The sequence below is a fragment of the Canis aureus genome, chromosome 34 (assembly GCF_053574225.1).
Source record: "Canis aureus isolate CA01 chromosome 34, VMU_Caureus_v.1.0, whole genome shotgun sequence".
NCBI classification, from domain to species: Eukaryota; Metazoa; Chordata; class Mammalia; order Carnivora; family Canidae; genus Canis; species Canis aureus.
In genome coordinates, this window is record NC_135644.1 from 5,540,319 (window position 1) to 5,558,276 (window position 17,958).

A 17,958-nucleotide genomic window follows, 5' to 3' on the forward strand; every position below is an offset into this window, starting at 1 on the left:
CCAGGGCGTGATCCTGGAGACCCGGGATCCAGTCCCGCGTCAGGCTCCCTGCATGGAGTCTGCTTCTCCCTCTGCCTGCGTCTCTGCCTCTCTCTCTGTGTGTGTCTCTCATGATTGAATAAATAAAAATCTTAAAAAAAAAAAAAAAAAGTAGAGGGCAGCCCCAGTGGCTCAGGAGTTCAGCGCCGCCTACCTTCAGCCCGGGGTGGGATCCTGGAGACCCAGGATCAAGTCCCGCATCAGGCTCCCTGCATGGAGCCTGCTTCTCCCTCTGCCTATGTCTCTGCCTCTCTCTCTCTTTGTCTCTCATAAATAAATAAATAAAATCTTTTTTTTTATAAAGTAGAAAATCAAGCATTCAAAGCCATAGCTGTAAGATTGATAAGCTTTTAGAAAGTAGTTACATAGCCTTCTTTATAACTGTTTCTAGCACCTGAGCACACACACACACACACACACACACACACACACACACACACACAGAAATTCTTTTAAAGTTCCTTTGGTTTTATAAGACTTGACTTTCACAGCTATTTCTTGACTCTTTGCCTCCTGATAGCCACAAATGCTGTTACACTTGAAAAAAGCCACTTCGACATCTTCCTGGTGAGAGCTACTTGCTCTTTCCTTTCTAAGGCCTTGGTCCTGAATCCAGTAGTGAGATGGTTTTCATTTTAAGTGTAGCATGTCCTCTTTCCTAAATTCTGTGGCTTTGAAAAAGTTAACTGAGAAATGAAATATTTAAGTGCCGCTCTGAAAAGTAATGCCTCCTTCAGGATAATCAAATATCTACTTTAATTAGGAAATGCAATGAGGAGATATGTACTGTTTTATGAGGGGAGGTAATCAAAATTCCATCATTTAGAAATATGTTTCTGCTTAAGTAATTTTTTTTTTTTTTTGCTATCAGTGTAAAGACAGCCAAATAAAAGCCTATTTCAGCTTCAGAACTTCTCTTCTGGGGATCCCTGGGTGGCGCAGCGGTTTGGCGCCTGCCTTTGGCCCAGGGCGTGATCCTGGAGACCCGGGATCAAATCCCACGTCGGGCTCCCGGCATGGAGCCTGCTTCTCCCTCTGCCTGTGTCTCTGCCTCTCTCTCTCTCTCTGTGTGACTATCATAAATAAATAAAAATTTATTAAAAAAAAAAAAAAAAGAACTTCTCTTCTGAAGTTGACATCGAAGAGATGAAGGATGCTGTATTATTGGTAAAAGGAGAAATTCATATCCACGGTGTGACTTTTGCCTCCAACTTGTGAGGAGGACTCTTTCCCGGGAATAACAAGCCATCCTAACTTCTCTGGAAGACTGGGGAAATCTGGCCTGGCCTGGCCTGACTGCTAGAAAGATGACATTAGTAAAGATCACATAGTCCGTAACTTACCAATCATAAACATAACTTCACTCTACTTTAGCAGGTTCCATGGGGTGGGGAACTGGTTTCTAATTGATTCATCCTTCAGCAACGTGTCAGTGGGCTCTTTACTCATCTATTAGTGTGGCCTTTACAAAAAATCCTCTAGTGGAAGACTGTCATTGTCCGAGATCAGGAAAATATATTTAAACTACAGGGAGTAATGAGAAATTTTATGAAAGATGGTAAGAGGAAAGGCAAAATGAATAATGAATTTATTGACGATGTTGCCAAAACTAAATTACACAGCCCGCTTGGTAGCTTTAGGGAAGTTATTTTAACAAGCTTCAGATGAAAAAAGCAGTGGTAGGTTAGTATTAATTTTCCCACAGATGAATGTGTTGGTTCTTTGAAACCACAAAAATGCATTATAGAAATATTCATTTAGCTGAAACCCCTCGGATTTGATAACGGGGAAGACTGGGTCACTGGCTTTCTTGTTTTAGTTGATGCCCTGTTATTTCACGACAGTCTTATCCATGTGACATTTATGGAGTAGTCCGGTGGCAGCCCCAAACTGTGACTAATGCAGCCTGCCACCTGCAAAATGTGCTGAGGACCAGTGCCTGAAAGGGACTGTGATGGAGCTCTTGCCCTTCAGTCTGTTAATGTCACAGGGATGCCCTCAGCCTGGGACTAGACTGCAGAGGAAACTTGATCCCAGTCCATCTCTCTCTCTGTCCTTTGACACTTAATTAACTTGTAGCCCTGTGCCAAGGTGACAGTGGTGTGTGGTACCTCAATCCATTTGCTAAGGAGCAAATTGCTTCACCAGATGCTGCGAAGCCACCTCCAAATGTCTCTCCGAATTTGAAATCATCCTAGGGCCTTGGTAAAGGAACATTTGTGTTTAAGGGCTCCTGGCACTGTGTTCTAATATCAGGAGTAGAAGAAAAAAATGATGACGTGAGATCTATTTCTTTTGGAAATTGTAAGTCCACTGACTATACCCAGAAATAGCCTCCCACGCTCTGGAATGACTCAGGTTTTCTCCAATCAATCTGCAGAGAATATGCCAATATGTTTCTATTCTACAAACTATGTGGTGATTCTGTTCTTGCAAATGGCTTTCCAGACAACAATGTTTAGAAGAGTGGAAAGAGTGCAGGCTTTCCAGGCAATCAGACATAGGGTTGAAACTCTGCTCTACCATGACCTAGCTCACTCACTCACTACCTTGGTTTTCTTGTCATTAATATGTAGTTAATAATACTGACCACCATGTAGGATGACAGTGAAGAGTCAATGACACCATATATGGATGCACCTACCCTAGTTCCTGAAACATAATAGGCATTAACAGACATCTTAATTATTAACTTATTTTTATTCTATATTATTTTATATGTATAAAAATTAATATTAATTAATATTAATATTATACTCTCTATACTGGAGTATATTAATATTAATATTAATATTATAATACTCTCTATACTGGATAAGTTTTTTTTTTTTTTTTAAAGATTTATTTATTTACTTATTCATGAGAAACACAGAGAGAGAGAGAGGGAGAGAGAGGCAGAGACACAGGCAGAGGGAGAAGCAGGCTCCATGCAAGGAGCCTGATGTGGGACTCGATCCCGGGTCTCCAGGATCACACCCCGGGCTGCAGGCGGCGCTAAACCGCTGTGCCACCAGGGCTGCCCTATACTGGATAAGTTATAGCAAACTATGTCATCTTGTTCAAAGGGATAGAGAAAAAGGTGTCCAACCCTACAATTTAGCTAAAAGAGTTGTTAATTATGCCGTTTTAGACACATGAGGAATTAATAGGTCAATGTTGTTTTCTGACCTGAAACTCTCCCAACATTATATACGCACATACACTTTCTCTCTCTTTCTCTTTCTCACACACACACACACAGAATAATTCAGATATGAAAATTTACATCTTAAGTCTTAAAGGCTCTACCCATCAATATACCCAGTTAAATCATCTAGAAATTCTGCTTCTGAAACCTTAGAAAACTGTGTTCTGCATATTGTCTCCCTCAAGTACTGGATGCTGTTGTCATTGGTAGAGGGAATACTGTGGTCGCCGGAGGGAGGAGAAACACTGGACGGCTTGCATTCCTGCTCTGCCTCTTGATAATTATGTGACCTTTGGCAGGTTGATTCAATTCTTTAGGATTCAGCTTTGTTATCTGCCAAGTAAAGATAAAAACATCTACCGCGTAAGTGGAAAATAGGGTGATTATACAAACAAACAGCAACCATGTTCACTAACATGTTCAGTCCGTGTCAGCTCCTTCTCCTTTCTTTCTCCTTTCAGTCCTTGTACAAACTACCGTTGGCAGCCAGCAGGTCCCTCTGATGTAATTCGAGGACCGCTCACTTTAGGGTTAGTGTGCCTGGGTGTGTCTCTAGACAAAATGCAAACTGCAGTTCAGATGAAGAACAGTGTCTGCACTGATCATGACTCCTCATTTTAACCCTTTATGTCACCCATGAGGAATCAGAAGAAAGTAGATGATGTACTGACCACTGTGCTATTAGGGAAGAGGGACAGGGCTCAGCCTTGTTCTCTCTGGCGTGTTCTCATGATTCACACAAAATCCATGAATGTAAGCATCCATTTTCTGAGTTAGAATTCTCTATTTGGCACTCATGTAAAACGAGTAAACAACCAAGGAACTAAAAATCAGCCCCAAATTCTACTTTCACTAATACGAAATAGATGTGCTTTTAGAATTCGGTGAGAGAGGTCAACATTTTACTCTCTCCAGAGTATTTTATAATTTAAGCTTAATTCCTAGGGCTATCATGTGGCAATAAATAAGAGGGATTTGTGGAGGAAGTAGTATTTATGGGAAGCAGAATAATGAGACAAAAAACAAGAAATAAGTATAATTAGTTTTGACAGCTAAGAAGATACTTGTAAATACTTATGAGATAATCTATAATTAAAATCCATCTCTGTTGCCCTAATTTTTTTTTAGAATTGCAACTTCATATTCTATGTTATTGCAGATATTGAATGTTACGGGGGTTTTTTAAATCACAGTGAAATCTCTAAATCTTAAATATAATCAATAGGAAATACATACGGGGCACTGGGTGGCACAGTCTGTGAAGTGTCCAACTCTTGGTTTTGGCTCAAGTCATAATCTCAGGGTCCTGGGGTTGAGCCCTACTTTGAGGTCCATGCTCAGCATGGAGTCTGCTTAAGATTCTCTTCTCCCTCTGCCTCATCCCTAAATGGACTCTCTCTCCAATAAATAAAATCTTTAGAAAAAATAGGAAATATGTAAGAAAACTGGTGACTTGTTTCTAGGATCATTTTTTTATATAAAACAATGAATTTCTGGGGGTACAAAACCTGGTTTGACTTTAATTGCTATTCATTTCATGGTGTTTAATTCCCAGTCACACTGGGGACATTGGAGGCTCAGTCCCACTTTAGTCTATAACACAGGCCATTCTTCCTTTTAATGACTCACAATTAAATGCACCCATAAACACAAAATAGCTAGTTATATCAACTCCCATTGGTTCTGAAAATCATTTCTTCTCAGTCTTCCAGCTGTGAGACATTTATTCTTGAATTGCAATCACTAAAGATATGTTAGCTCACTATTATTTTCCAGACTCAGTGCCTTCTACAGTGCACTTAAGGTAATAAGTTCAGTAAAATGACATTTTTTTTTCTGTGTTTTACTGTATGACAAGATTTGTGAAAGGCACGCTGAATACATTAACTTAAAAACTTCTTTTAAAATTCCACAGGGGAAAAAAAATTCCACAGGGAATGATCACAAATTCTTTCATGGGAACTTGTGGCTCAGAGGGTAAATAACTTATTTGCCTAAGGATCAACAAAGATTTAAAACCAGAATTGTCTGATTATCCATGGTAGAGATTATTTACTACTCCGTACTACCTCCTCCTAAAGCAAAACCAGTGAAATTCAAGTCAGCAGACAAATGTTAAGTTCCGACTATGTGCTGATGACCATGATAGGTTATGTGAAGAGGAGCAAAGGTTAATAAGATCATGGCTTCGTCAATTAGGAAATTTAACAGTTGTTGCCTCTCATTTTTGACTCATTGGACCTACTACAGTGGCTCCCTCTTGCATTTCATACAAAATCCAAATTCATCAGCTTTAATCAAAGTAGTCTGTCAACTCTTCCCATAATCTGATCTGCACTCTCCACTCTCATTCCTCTCAATTCTCCAATACAACTGTACTATTGGCAGCTCAACTTCCATATCGGCCTCTATAGTATCATTCTGCATTTGCTCTTTCTATTTAGAATCTCTCTGTTCCTAATACTGCACGTAGTATGGGCAATCTAATCTTTGCTCATTCTTCCAAGATCCCTGCCACCAAATAGACATTCTATCTGCCCTTCAATTGTACCTTTTTTTTGTGACCTTTTATGAAGTATGCATGTAGTTTACAATATATTTTTCTGTTGCTTTATATGAGTTCATTGTTTAAATACATGGAAATGAGACTCCTAAAAGCAAACTCTGTATCATTTGGATCCTCCATTTCCCACCATCAAGTACCACCTACTTGTACTTCTATCTAATAGAACTTTCTGTGAGATGGAAACACTGCATCTGCAGGGTTTCATATGGTAACTACTTGCTACATGTGACTTTTGAACAGTTGAAATGTAGCTTCTGTGCCTGGGAAAATGAACTTAATCTTAATTTTATTTATTTTCAATTTAAGTGGTCACATGTGGTTACCATAATGGACAGTATAATAAAACTGTTATGCAAAATTTCAGTGATGAATAAACTACCAAATTACCTAAGTAGACTTAAAATAGAGAAATTTTGTTAAACCATCTAATTAATTGATAACAGAAAGATCAATGGATATGAAGCAAGTGGTCTGGATTTTATATGAAAACACTTGTTCTATCTTTATTATTAAGTTTACTTGCAGGGATGCCTGGTGGCTCAGTGGTTGAGCGTCTGCCTTTGGCTCAGAGCGTGATCCCAAGATCTGGGATCGAGTCCCGCATGGGAGCCTGCTGCGGGGAGGCTGCTTCTCCCTCTGCCTATGTCTCTGCTTCTCTCTCTGTGTGTCTCCCAGGAGTAAATAAATAAATCTTTAAAAAAAAGTTTAATTGCACAGTTTATGTGTGTTATGAAGAAGAAATTTGATAAAGTCTTAGAAACTCTTACAGATCTTTAAATATAAAAGTGAAGTTCAGTTCTCTAAAGAGCAAAGTGAGTATTTGCAACTCTTAGGTGTAAAATCTTCTCATAGAAGAGTTTTCTACGAAAGTCTAGCTAGAGACATCTTAATGGTATATGGACCCTTATGCCAAAAATTATTAAAATTACTGAGCTGTAATTGATTATATGAGAGCCCAAAATCATAAGTCTGTGAATTCAAAAATCCACTCAGGGCTTACCTTTTAAATCATAGAAAATTAATCCTTTTCTGATTGGCAAGGAACATTATAAGGTCTGTATTTTGAATTTACAAGCCATGAAACAATCACTGATCTCATGAAACATTCATTATGCACCATCAATGGGTGTGAAATGGGAAGAAAAAATGTATTTAAAAATCAATAAAAATATGGGGCACCTGGGTGGCTCAGTGGGTGAGTGTCTGCCTTTTGGCTCAGGTCATGATCTCAGGGTCGTGGGATTGAGTCCCACATTGGGCTCCCTGCAGGGAACCTGTTTCTCCCTCTGCCTGTGTCTCTGCCTCTCTCTGTTTGTCTTTCATGAATAAGTAAATAAAATCTTAAAAAATAATCATTAAAATAAAATCAATAAAAATAATTTAATGTATTTATATGATTACTTATACTGGGTGCACTGGAAATCTCTTGTAGAAATACAAAATGGCTTCTGCTTTCTAAATATGATAGTATCTTTCTTTAATTTACTAGCACTGGCTCACTGAACTGGAAATTTTAGCAATGGTCTTTGCCGCTGCCATTCATGATTATGAGCATACAGGAACCACAAACAACTTTCATATTCAGACAAGGTAAGCTATATAAAGTACTAACTTTTCTAAGCTAAAACTTGAAATCTATTTTTCTACATATTACTTATTTTTAAGAAAATTTAAAAATAACAGTGAAGATGTCTAATAACAATTTTAATGGATTCTAGAAAAATTTCTTAAGCTACAATCAATTATTTATCAAGAAAATTCTATGAGCATTTGGTGACATATTTAGCAATTTAAAGAATGTAAAAATGTGTCAGATAATTTCTCTCTGCCCAGAACATAAGTTTGAACCAGCACACAAGTCAGACATCTACTGACTGAGATGAATCTTAACAACATATTATTTAAAGCATCAGTTTAGTATCATTATGTATTTGAAAGTAATAAAATTGTGCTCCTGGAAAAAAAATCAAAGAAACTTTATTTCCAAGTTAGTGTGAAGTGCTAAATTGAAAATAATTAGAAAATGAGTTTTGGTTTTTTTTTTTTTTTTTTTTTTTTTTTTTAATGATGGTAATAATGGCAGGTATTAGAATCCAAATACCAGAGTGGAGATGTATCTGTCTGCTAGGGCTCTTTTCCCAAAATCACAGATGAGTGGTGTAAATAACAGAAATGTTCACAGTTCTGAAGTCTAGAAGTCCAAGAAGTGTCAGCAGGTTTGGTTCCTGCAGAAGGCCATCTTCTCACTGTCTTCACATGGCCTTTTCCCTGTAGGTACACATTCCTGGTATTGCTCCCTCTTCTTATGAGAATATCAGCCATAATGGATTAGGCTACACCCTTATGACCTTGTTTAACTTTAATTACCTCTTTTAAAAGCCATATCTCCAAATACGGTCATCTTCGGAGGTACAAGGCATGAGAGGACCTCAACATATAAATTTTGGGGAGACATAATTCATTTCATAAGAGAAAGCTGCTCTGTGCTCTTTTTTGGTTGCACAGAGATCTCAGGGCCTGGGAGGCAGAATGTGTCTGGGACTCATCATGATCTGACTTTCTATACATAGGATCCTGGCATTTCTCTGAGTCTTTCACAAGTCAGAGATGCTTGAGATGGAGATGTAAGTTTCTCTGGATGTAATGTTTCTCTGGAACTACTGTAGAACCCTCTAGTCCTATTAAGAGAAAACTAATTTTTTTTCTTTTTTTAATTACTAGACTTCATTTCTTAGAGCAGTTTTAGATTTATAGAAAAACTGAACATGAAGTACATAGTTCCCATGTTCTTTCTTTCCCCACCCCTACAGTTGCCCCTGTTAACATCTTGCATCAGTATGGTTACCTTTATTATAATTAATGAACCACTATTGACACATTATTAACTAAAGCCCATCTACACATGAGAGTCTAGTCTTTGTGGTACACATTGCATGGATTTTACAAATGTATAATGCCATATATCCACCGTTATATATCGTACATAATAGGTTCACTTCCCTAAAATCCCCTGTGCTTCACCTGTTCATCCCTTCCTCCCTCCCCACCCCTTTACACCTGACAACCACTGGTCTTGTTAGTGTCTTTGGTTTTACCTTTTCAAAAATGTCATATAGTTGAAATTATACAATAGGAAGCCTTCTCAGACTGGCTCCTTTCACTTAATAATATGCATTTAAGGTTCCTTGATGTCTTTTCATGGCTTGATAGCTCATTTGTTTTCATTGGTGAATGATATTCCATTGTATGGAAGGGACAGAGTTTGTTTCCTTGTTCATGTATGAAGGATATCTTAGTTACTTCAAATTTTGGAATAAAGGTTACGAATAAAGGGGCTAGAAACATTCATGTGCAGGTTTTCGTATGGTCTGTCCATTTGCTTTTTAATAGCAATGTTTCCAACAACTGATTTTGCAGCTGTGGGAAATTACTTTACATTTAAAAATGTGGGGCACGTAAGAATATTTTATTAAAAGATTAGACGTTTTTAGAGCTTTTAGTGACTGAAGTGACAGAGAGCCACATTATGTATGGATCATCTAGTCAAGCCCTCACAGCCTAAGTAGAGAAAACAAAGACCTCAAGAGGCTAAACAACCTCTCTGTATGCACACAGCCAGCTGATGGCAGTGCAGAATTGAGAAGCTGAGAAGAGGGACAGTCTCAATCCAGTCTGCTCATACAACCCTAACCTCATGACCAAGGCAGATGCTGGAGAGTTCTAGTCTTCTATAGCCTGAAATGGGATGGGCTTAGATAATATGGCCCCTTGATGGAGACAGAAGAAGAGTTGAAATTCCAGCAGTGAAGTATTGAGGAAGGCATCTGTGTGTCCTGAAGTTCCCAAGATTGACAGAACAATGAAGGGAAAAGGCAGACCTGGAGGTCTGGTCATGTGGAAGGGAATGTTATTAGCCTATACATTTGGAGAGTAGAGAGACTTGTTCCACTTTTTGTGTCAAACATTGTAGCAAAGGTAGACTGTATAGATCAGTTTTGCTTGTTGGAGACTCTTCTACATCCACTGAATCCATACTGAGTGAGATTTTAATTAAAGACTGCTCATTACTGAGCTGGGCCCTGTATAGGACAACAGTTTTAGGAGGTGGAGAAGGGAGCAAGTGATTTGGAACCAAAGAACACTTCTTGTTGTTTCTACTTTGCAAAGTGAAGGCAATGGACTGGCCTTCTCCTGCAGTGAAGGAGAAGGAAATGGAGAAAAAAGGAAAAGGTGGAAGAAGAGAAAGTAAAGAAGGAGGAGAGGAAAGAGGAATAATTCATTTCTCCCCCAATTTTACATTAGGAAACTGTGTATAGAAAGTGGAGAAAAGGTCTAGTATTTTATTTATTTTCTTCTAAATTGCCTACCAGGATCAACTTAAAGGATTAATTATACAAGAATTTGAAAATTCTATGAACAAAAATGTTGTACTGACCACAAATGTAAGAATGTAATGTGCTTCTAAAACTCTATCACCTTTACATTTTGTCCAAGAAAAAAATTAGGTCTTATGTTACTAGTATCAATAATTCTATTGTATGTTTTGTTATTTGCTGTTTCTGGGATTTAGAATGCCTTTCTAATGTGGGAGACTATATACTGGAGAATGCAGACTAAAAAAATAATTTAGAACACAGTGCAATGCTAGATTTCAGTTTAATACAGATATTATAATTTATGAAATCCTTGAAAGTATAAATAAATGGAAATATTTTTTTTTGTAAAAAGACTGAGCTACGTGTTACCATGGATACTGAATGTTGCTTAGAGTTCTATTCTTTTCTTAGCAGTCAAAGACCATCTCAAACATTAAGACCATGCTATATTCTCAGAATCTTATTGGATTTATGAAACAAAATCATAATAGTTGGCTACAATTAAATCTGGTTCCAAGAGATGCATCTTTGCTGGCTGCTGATAGTAAAAGACAGTGATACTTGTAGCCATGTCATGTGATTATGCTGCCATGGGTGGATTTGAGGCCATATGAAACAAACGATATGTGATTTTCAAGTTAGTTTTTCCAATATGAATGAACTTCTGGAGATACTTGAGCAAGATATGATCAGTTCTCTCTTAAGGTTTGCAGGTGTACTTTTCTGTAAACTGAGTTATGATTATTGGTTAAAGAATTTTTAGGCCATGGTTGAGGTTAAAAGAAAATCTATTTTGGAATTATATACCATTAGCTAACTACATATGTTTTTTGGCTTTTATGATAGTTCTAGAAACAAAAGATGAAGTAATTGTTCTGTCTGCTAGGTCATTTTCCCTATGTTGGATGAACAATAAAGTTCGGATTATTTGGTAGATTATTAGATACAGATCTAAAATATGTTGCTTGCAACAGAAAGCAGATTTCTTTGGTTCTTTCTTTTATTTATCCTTGCCTACTCTTTGGTAAAACATTCAGAGTAAAGTCAGTTCTGTAACTAGTGCTACTGACTATAAATAAAGCCCTAAAACAGAACCTCTTCGTGAGGTGGTTTTAGTGCTGACAGAGTATACATCTACCACAAGGAAGGAATAATGAAGAGTCTAGACATTGGGGCAAGTGGAAGCAAAGTTGCACAGGTTTTAACTTGACTTTCCTTTTGCTATTTTTGCAGTCTACCTTCAACCTGGCAACTTACATGGGTGGGTTTATCATTATAATACATTAAACATAAAGATCCTGCTTCCATTCCACACTTGCAAAATCATCTGGTCCTAAAAGGACAGAGGAAGAAGCCAGGGCTCCATTATACACATCTGAGAATGCTTGGCATAGTTCATACTTTATGCTAGAATACCAAGTTCAATAATACTACTTGAAGTAGTTTATTTGATCAAATGATGTGAAAATATGGACAGGTGAAAAACAAAAAACTTCTCTTGACGAATCCATCACTTTAAAATATAATGTTCACTATAAATTGGTGGTAAAACACATATTTTAAATTTTGTGGGTTTTTTTTAAAGGTTTTCTGAGTTAATTTAATGCTGCAAGATCTAAATATTCAAATTGAATCATAGCATTATAAGGGAGAAAAAAAACCTAAAATCATAAATAGATTAAATGATTTTCATCATTCCCTCCACCCTCCATCCAAAGTAATTTTAGTCCAAGGGAATACGAAATAGTTGGTAATCAGCTATCTGGATGGGTTGATTCATCCACAGAGGGGTTGATTCATTCAGTAATTGAATGAGGGTATCAGGTAATTTTGTTTTCTCTGTTGGGCATATCTAGATTATCTCACAGTTACTGGGATTACAAATTATAAGGAAAAGGCCTAAGTATATTCAAACTATGATACTGAAAAGGAAACTAAACACTGACCAAATGGGATTTATCCCCAAGGTCAACATTCAAAATCAATTAAGGAAATCATCATATTGACATGCTAAAGAAGAAAAAAAAAACACATGATCATATAAAAATGCAGAAAAGACATTTGACAAAATTTAACACCGTTCATGATAAAAATGTTCAGCAAACTAAGAATAAAGGAGACCTTTCTCAACTTGATAAAGATCTATGAAAAACTGACAACTAGCATCACCCTGAACAGTGAGAAACTTGAGGCTTTTCCACTAACGTCAGGAACAAGGCAAGGACGTTCTCTCTCACCACGTTTTTATTTTAACATCATAGTGAAAGTCTTAGTGCAATAAGACAAGGAAAGGAAATAAAAGGTGTAGAGATTGGGAAAGAAACTGTCTTTGTTCACAGGTTATCTGATAGTCTATATAAAAAATCCAAAAGAATTGACAAAAAGCTTCTAGAACTAATAAGCAACTATATAGCAAGTTTGCAGGCTATAAGGTTAGCACACAAAATTTAGTCACTTTTGTATATGCCAGTAAGGGACAAGTAGAATTTGAAGTTAAAATCACAATGTCATTTACATTAGCAGCAAAAAAAACTGAGAAGCTTAGGTATAAATCTAACAAAATATGTATGAGATGTTTATCAGGAATACTATAAAAATCTGTTGATGGAATTCAAAGAACTAAATCAATGGAGGGATATTCTATGTTCATGGTAGGGAGATTGTCAATATGTTCAGTTCTTTTTAACTTGATCTACATATTCAGTGCCACCCCAGTCAAACTCCCAGCAAATTATTTTTTGGATATTGACAAGTGGATTTAAAATTTACATGGAAAGGCAAAAGAGCCAGAACAGCCAACACATTACAGAAAGAGAAGAACAGAGTTGGAGAATTGATACTAACTTCTAGACTCAGTATAAAGCTACAGTAGTCAAGATAATGTGGTATTAGTAAAAGAATAGGCAAATAGATCAATGGAACAGAGCCCAGAAATAGACACATAAAAAATATACTCAACTGATCTTTGATAAAGGTGCAAAGGCAATGCAATAGACCAAAGATAATCTAGTTTCTTCAACAAATGGATTTGAAACTACTGAATATGCAAAAAAAAAAAAAAAAAATCTAGACACAGACCTTATTCTCCTCACAAAAACTCAAAATGGATAGACCTAAATATAAAATGCAAAACTGTGGCGGCCTGGGTGGCTCAGCGGTTTAGTGCTGCCTTCAGCCCAGGGCCTGGTACTGGAGACATGGGATCGAGTCCCACATTGGGTTTCCTGCATGGAGCCTGCTTCTCCCTCTGCCTCTCTCTCTCTCTCTGTCTTTCATTAATAAATGAGTAAAATCTTAAATAAAATAAAATAAAATAAAATGCGAAACTATCAAACTCCTAGAAGTTAACCTAAGAGAAAACCTAGATGATCTTGAATGTGGCAATGACTTCTTAGATACAACACTAAAGGAAAAATTCACAAAAAACAATTGATAAGCTGGATTTCATTAAAATTAAAAATTTATGCTCTACAAAAGACAGTATCAGGACAATGAGTCCATCCACAAGATAGGAGAAAATATTTGCAGAAGATATATCTGATAAGGGACTGTTATGCAAAATATACAAAAAGCTCTTTAATCTCCACAATAATAAGTGACCCCACTTAAAAATGTGCCTCAACAGACACTTCACCACAGAAGATATACAGATTTCATATAGCATATGAAATGATGTTCCACATTATATATCATCAGGGAAATGCACATTAAAACAATGAGATACCACTACACATCTATTAGAATGGCTAAGACACCAATTGTTGATGAGGATGTGTAGCCATTGAAACTCTCCTGCGTTGTAGTGGGGATGCAAAATGGTACAGACATTTAGAAAGACAGTTGGGCAGTTTCCTGGAAAACTAAACATACTCTTACCATACAATCCAGCAATTGCATGTCTTTATTTATCTAAAGGAGCTGCAAAATTATGTCCACACAAAAACCTGAATATGGATATTTGTAGCAGCTTTATTCATAATGGCCAAAACACGGAAGCAACTGAGGTGTCCTTCAGTAGGTGAAAGGGTAAATTGTGAAAGAGGCAGACAATAGAATATTACTCAGTGTTCAAAAGAATTGAGCTATTGAGCCATGAAAACACATGGAGGAATCTTAGGTGCATATTAGTAAGTGTAAGAAGTCAGTCTGAAGGGTTACACACTATATGATTTTAAATATATGATGTTCTGCAAAAGCTGAAACTATGGAGACAAAAAAGTAGTGGTTGCCAGGGGTTACAGGCATGGGAGGGATGAACAGACAGCACAGAAGATTTATGTGGCAGTGAAAATATTCTGTGTAATGCCATAATGGTGGGTGTATAATGGTGGGTGCATAATGGTGGGTGCATAATGGTTGGTGTATAATGGCGGGTGCATAATGGCGGGTGCATAATGGCAGTGCTAATGTCATTTGTACATTTGCCTGATTTCAAGAATGTGCACAGAATGTCCAAGAGTGAATCCTAATGGAAACTATGGACTTTGGGTGATAATGATGTTCAATGTACAACTATAAATTATAACCAAGTACTACCCTAGTGGGAGATGTCAGTAATGAGGGGGGCAGTTTTACATGTCTGGGGTGAGGGGGTATATGACAAATTTCTGTACTTTCCTGTCAGTTTTGCTGTGAACTACAACTGTGCTAAAAAAAAAGTCTATTTTTAAGTTATCATATGGTTAAAAAAAAAAAGACACTAAGTACTTCCATAAATGTAGGTGTTCAACTATAAAATTCTTATTGATAAGATGTCTTGTGACATGAGTATTTTTAGTAAATACTTGTGAAGTCTAAAGAAATCATCTGCTGGACATTGTGTTTTTAATTCTTAGGTCAGATGTTGCCCTTTTGTATAATGATCGCTCTGTCCTAGAGAATCACCATGTGAGTGCAGCTTATCGACTTATGCAAGAAGAAGAAATGAATGTTTTGATAAATTTATCCAAAGATGACTGGAGGTGAGTTTCAAAGGAAGCGTGGAGGAAATTCAATTTTGGGTAAAAGTTAAATTATATAAGTTAAAGTGAAGAAAACAGAAGAAAGTCAATCCCATACTCACATTATAAAAATTCCCCTTGACTGGATGATTTTGAGGATTAGTACCTAGAAGATGTTCAGGAGCCAGGCTCGGCTGGTTGGAGTTGAGCTATTTCCCAGGCTAATTCCACATCTGTCTACATCATAGCCAGTCCGTAAGACTGCACACCACACAGCGAATACTTAGGGTACATAATGATGTGCTCTCGGGAATGGAGCTCTGCTTAATTGTACCAATATGTGCTCCTAAAAAATTCAAAATCTTAGTGAATATGGATTCCTTCATATATTACTTTTCTCTATGTGGAATTTAGCTTTTAAAAAAAATTTAAAAATTCACTGTTTGAGGAAAAAAATTACAAATATGCTAAAATGACCCAGAAGCAGAGGGAAATCTTAACTTGTTTCTCCAAGGCATCTGTCTGCCAAAAAAAAAAAATCATGGATTGATGATAACTTATTGTCATGTAGAGGGAAATAACAAGATGTACCCCTACCACTTAGCATAACTTCCTTCTTGATCCTTTGGTCATCATCAGCTGGTTCATCTGATGAAAAAAATCTGGCCTGCCAGATTTAGCAAATAAAAATAAAGGATGTCCAGTTAAGTATGAATTTCTGATAAACATAGAAATTTTTAGTGCAAATACATCTACATATCCCTACTAGTCAATGAGACCTACTTATACTTAAAAAAAATAGCCCTATCTTTAACAAGGATTTTGTTAAAAGTTAGATAATGAGCCAGAAAGTTTCCTATTTAAATATCAGGGGGTTTTCATTTTTTTCTTTAAATTGAGGTAGAAAAGAAGTGCCTTGGGATCAAGAACTGCCTGAAAATAAATGAAGGAATATAGAATAAATAGTTAATTCAAGGTTTAAAACAAGCTCTAATTTCTGATGGTTACTTGTCCCAGTACTCAAGCTTTCTGGCTTTTTCAAGGCCATTTTTGAAGCTGTGTAAAAAATATGGGCTCCCTGTTGCAACTGTAGAAGCAGATCTAATGTCAGTGGAAGGAAGCACTTAGTTTTGGGAAGCTGGTTTGGGCCTTTCATTTTATTCTGCAAGAAATGATATCCCAGTTGGGTTTCCATCTAAGAAAGCGAGCATCTAATTGCAAAAGAATTTTAAAGCTACAGCTACTGGGCTACGTAGAGAATAGAAGGGCAAAGGTAGGAGTAGGGAGATAAGTTTGGAAGCATTTCCTATGGTTCAAAAGATGATTATTTACATTTTGAGTATTAACTTTTCACCAGTGATTAGTATTCCCAGAGGTAACATTTATATTACTAATTTTTATGGATATTCCTTTCAGTTAACCTCTTTCCTTCTCAAAGTTGATTCTGTTGCTACTTCAGTGTGATTTTTTTTCCTACTACCTTTTTGTCCTTTAACATCTTTACTATTCTAATAATTTATTCCTGTAATATTTTATAGATTTTCTGTACAGTAACTTCTCAGAATCATCCTAATTGTATGTTTTTATAGAATTGTTTTAACAAATACTATACTACCATATAGATTGTAGAATTTAATTGATCCAATATTGTTTCTTAAAAGCTACCAAAGATGCATTTGCTAGTATAAACTTGATAACGTTTTACCACAAATTAAAATATGAATAGCTTTTTAAAGACTTGTTGGTTGTCTGTTTGCATACCTATTTATTTCTCAATGTAACTTAAACAATAAATGCAACAATTAAAAATTTTGATAAGGAAGACTCATTAATAAGTAACATTTCCCTTATGCACTATTTTGCTTAGTTTATTGATACATTATTAGTTGATTATTGATAATATCTAGCATTTACTCATCACTTATTTGGAAAGTACAATGCACCAATTTTGTAGATTTCATAAAACTTTCATCTCATTTTTCCTTAGAATGAATATTTTGGTTCAGTTGCTATTGTAATATGGGTCTCTTCATAATTCCAGAGAAAAAATGTAATTAAGAATAATTTTATTAACTATCTTTAGTTTCCTTTCCTTTAATATCTGGGTAAAAGTGTTCTGTATGCAAGCTATCCAGTATTGTCAACAGTAACCAGAGCATTGATATCTCACGGTGCCCATCTAAAAATTCAGTTGAATTGAGCACTCATAATTTTCAGCAAGTACCTCTAATATGTGATTGTTTTAAAAACAAATCATTCAATCATACAAACTTTAGGTTAAATATCTTTGACACAAGATTATAATTCAACTTGACCACATACCTTTTCTTTAGCTTATTACTCTATTAGCCATGCCACAGAATGAAAATAAAATATGATTTCCAGTGTAAGTGACCTTTTTATCTATCCGTAGTGAGCAAGCAATGAATTGTAGAACATGCAAGCCTTTGCTGAGCTAACTAATTTCCTACATAGTGTGAGAATGAGTTATTCATGCACAAGTTTTGTGATATGGTCCCTGCATTTATAGCTTAGATTAAAATTTGATTAAAATTTCAATAGTACCAATAGCTCTGTCTACAATAGATTGTAGAGTCAGGGTACCAAACGCTGAAATAGAGAATCCCCACTCACTTTAGCATCTTGGCTTCCCTGGGGGTCTTATGATAGAAGTGGTGCAAGTGTCAGCTTTAAGGAGTGTGAACTCTTGGGGTTGAATCTTATCTCTGCCATCTACTTGTGTGACTGGGCAAAACTCTTATCCCCTCTAGTGTGCAATAATAATAATATCTCATCATTTAAAGCACGTAGGACACTGCTTGGACTGGATATATCCTGAATGAATAGTGG

At 36.4% G+C, this 17,958-nt stretch overlaps 1 protein-coding gene across 7 annotated transcripts in view; it reads left to right on the top strand.

The window, feature by feature from the left end:
- Positions 1-17,958, top strand: part of PDE1A (phosphodiesterase 1A) — a 337,006-nt gene that overhangs the window by 274,259 nt on the left and 44,789 nt on the right. For all 7 annotated transcript variants that reach the window (XM_077883318.1, XM_077883317.1, XM_077883316.1 and 4 more), the window contains 2 exons: positions 7,282-7,382; positions 15,004-15,129. In XM_077883318.1, coding sequence (XP_077739444.1) covers positions 7,282-7,382; positions 15,004-15,129 — 227 coding nt within the window. The remainder of the gene's footprint in view (positions 1-7,281; positions 7,383-15,003; positions 15,130-17,958) is intronic.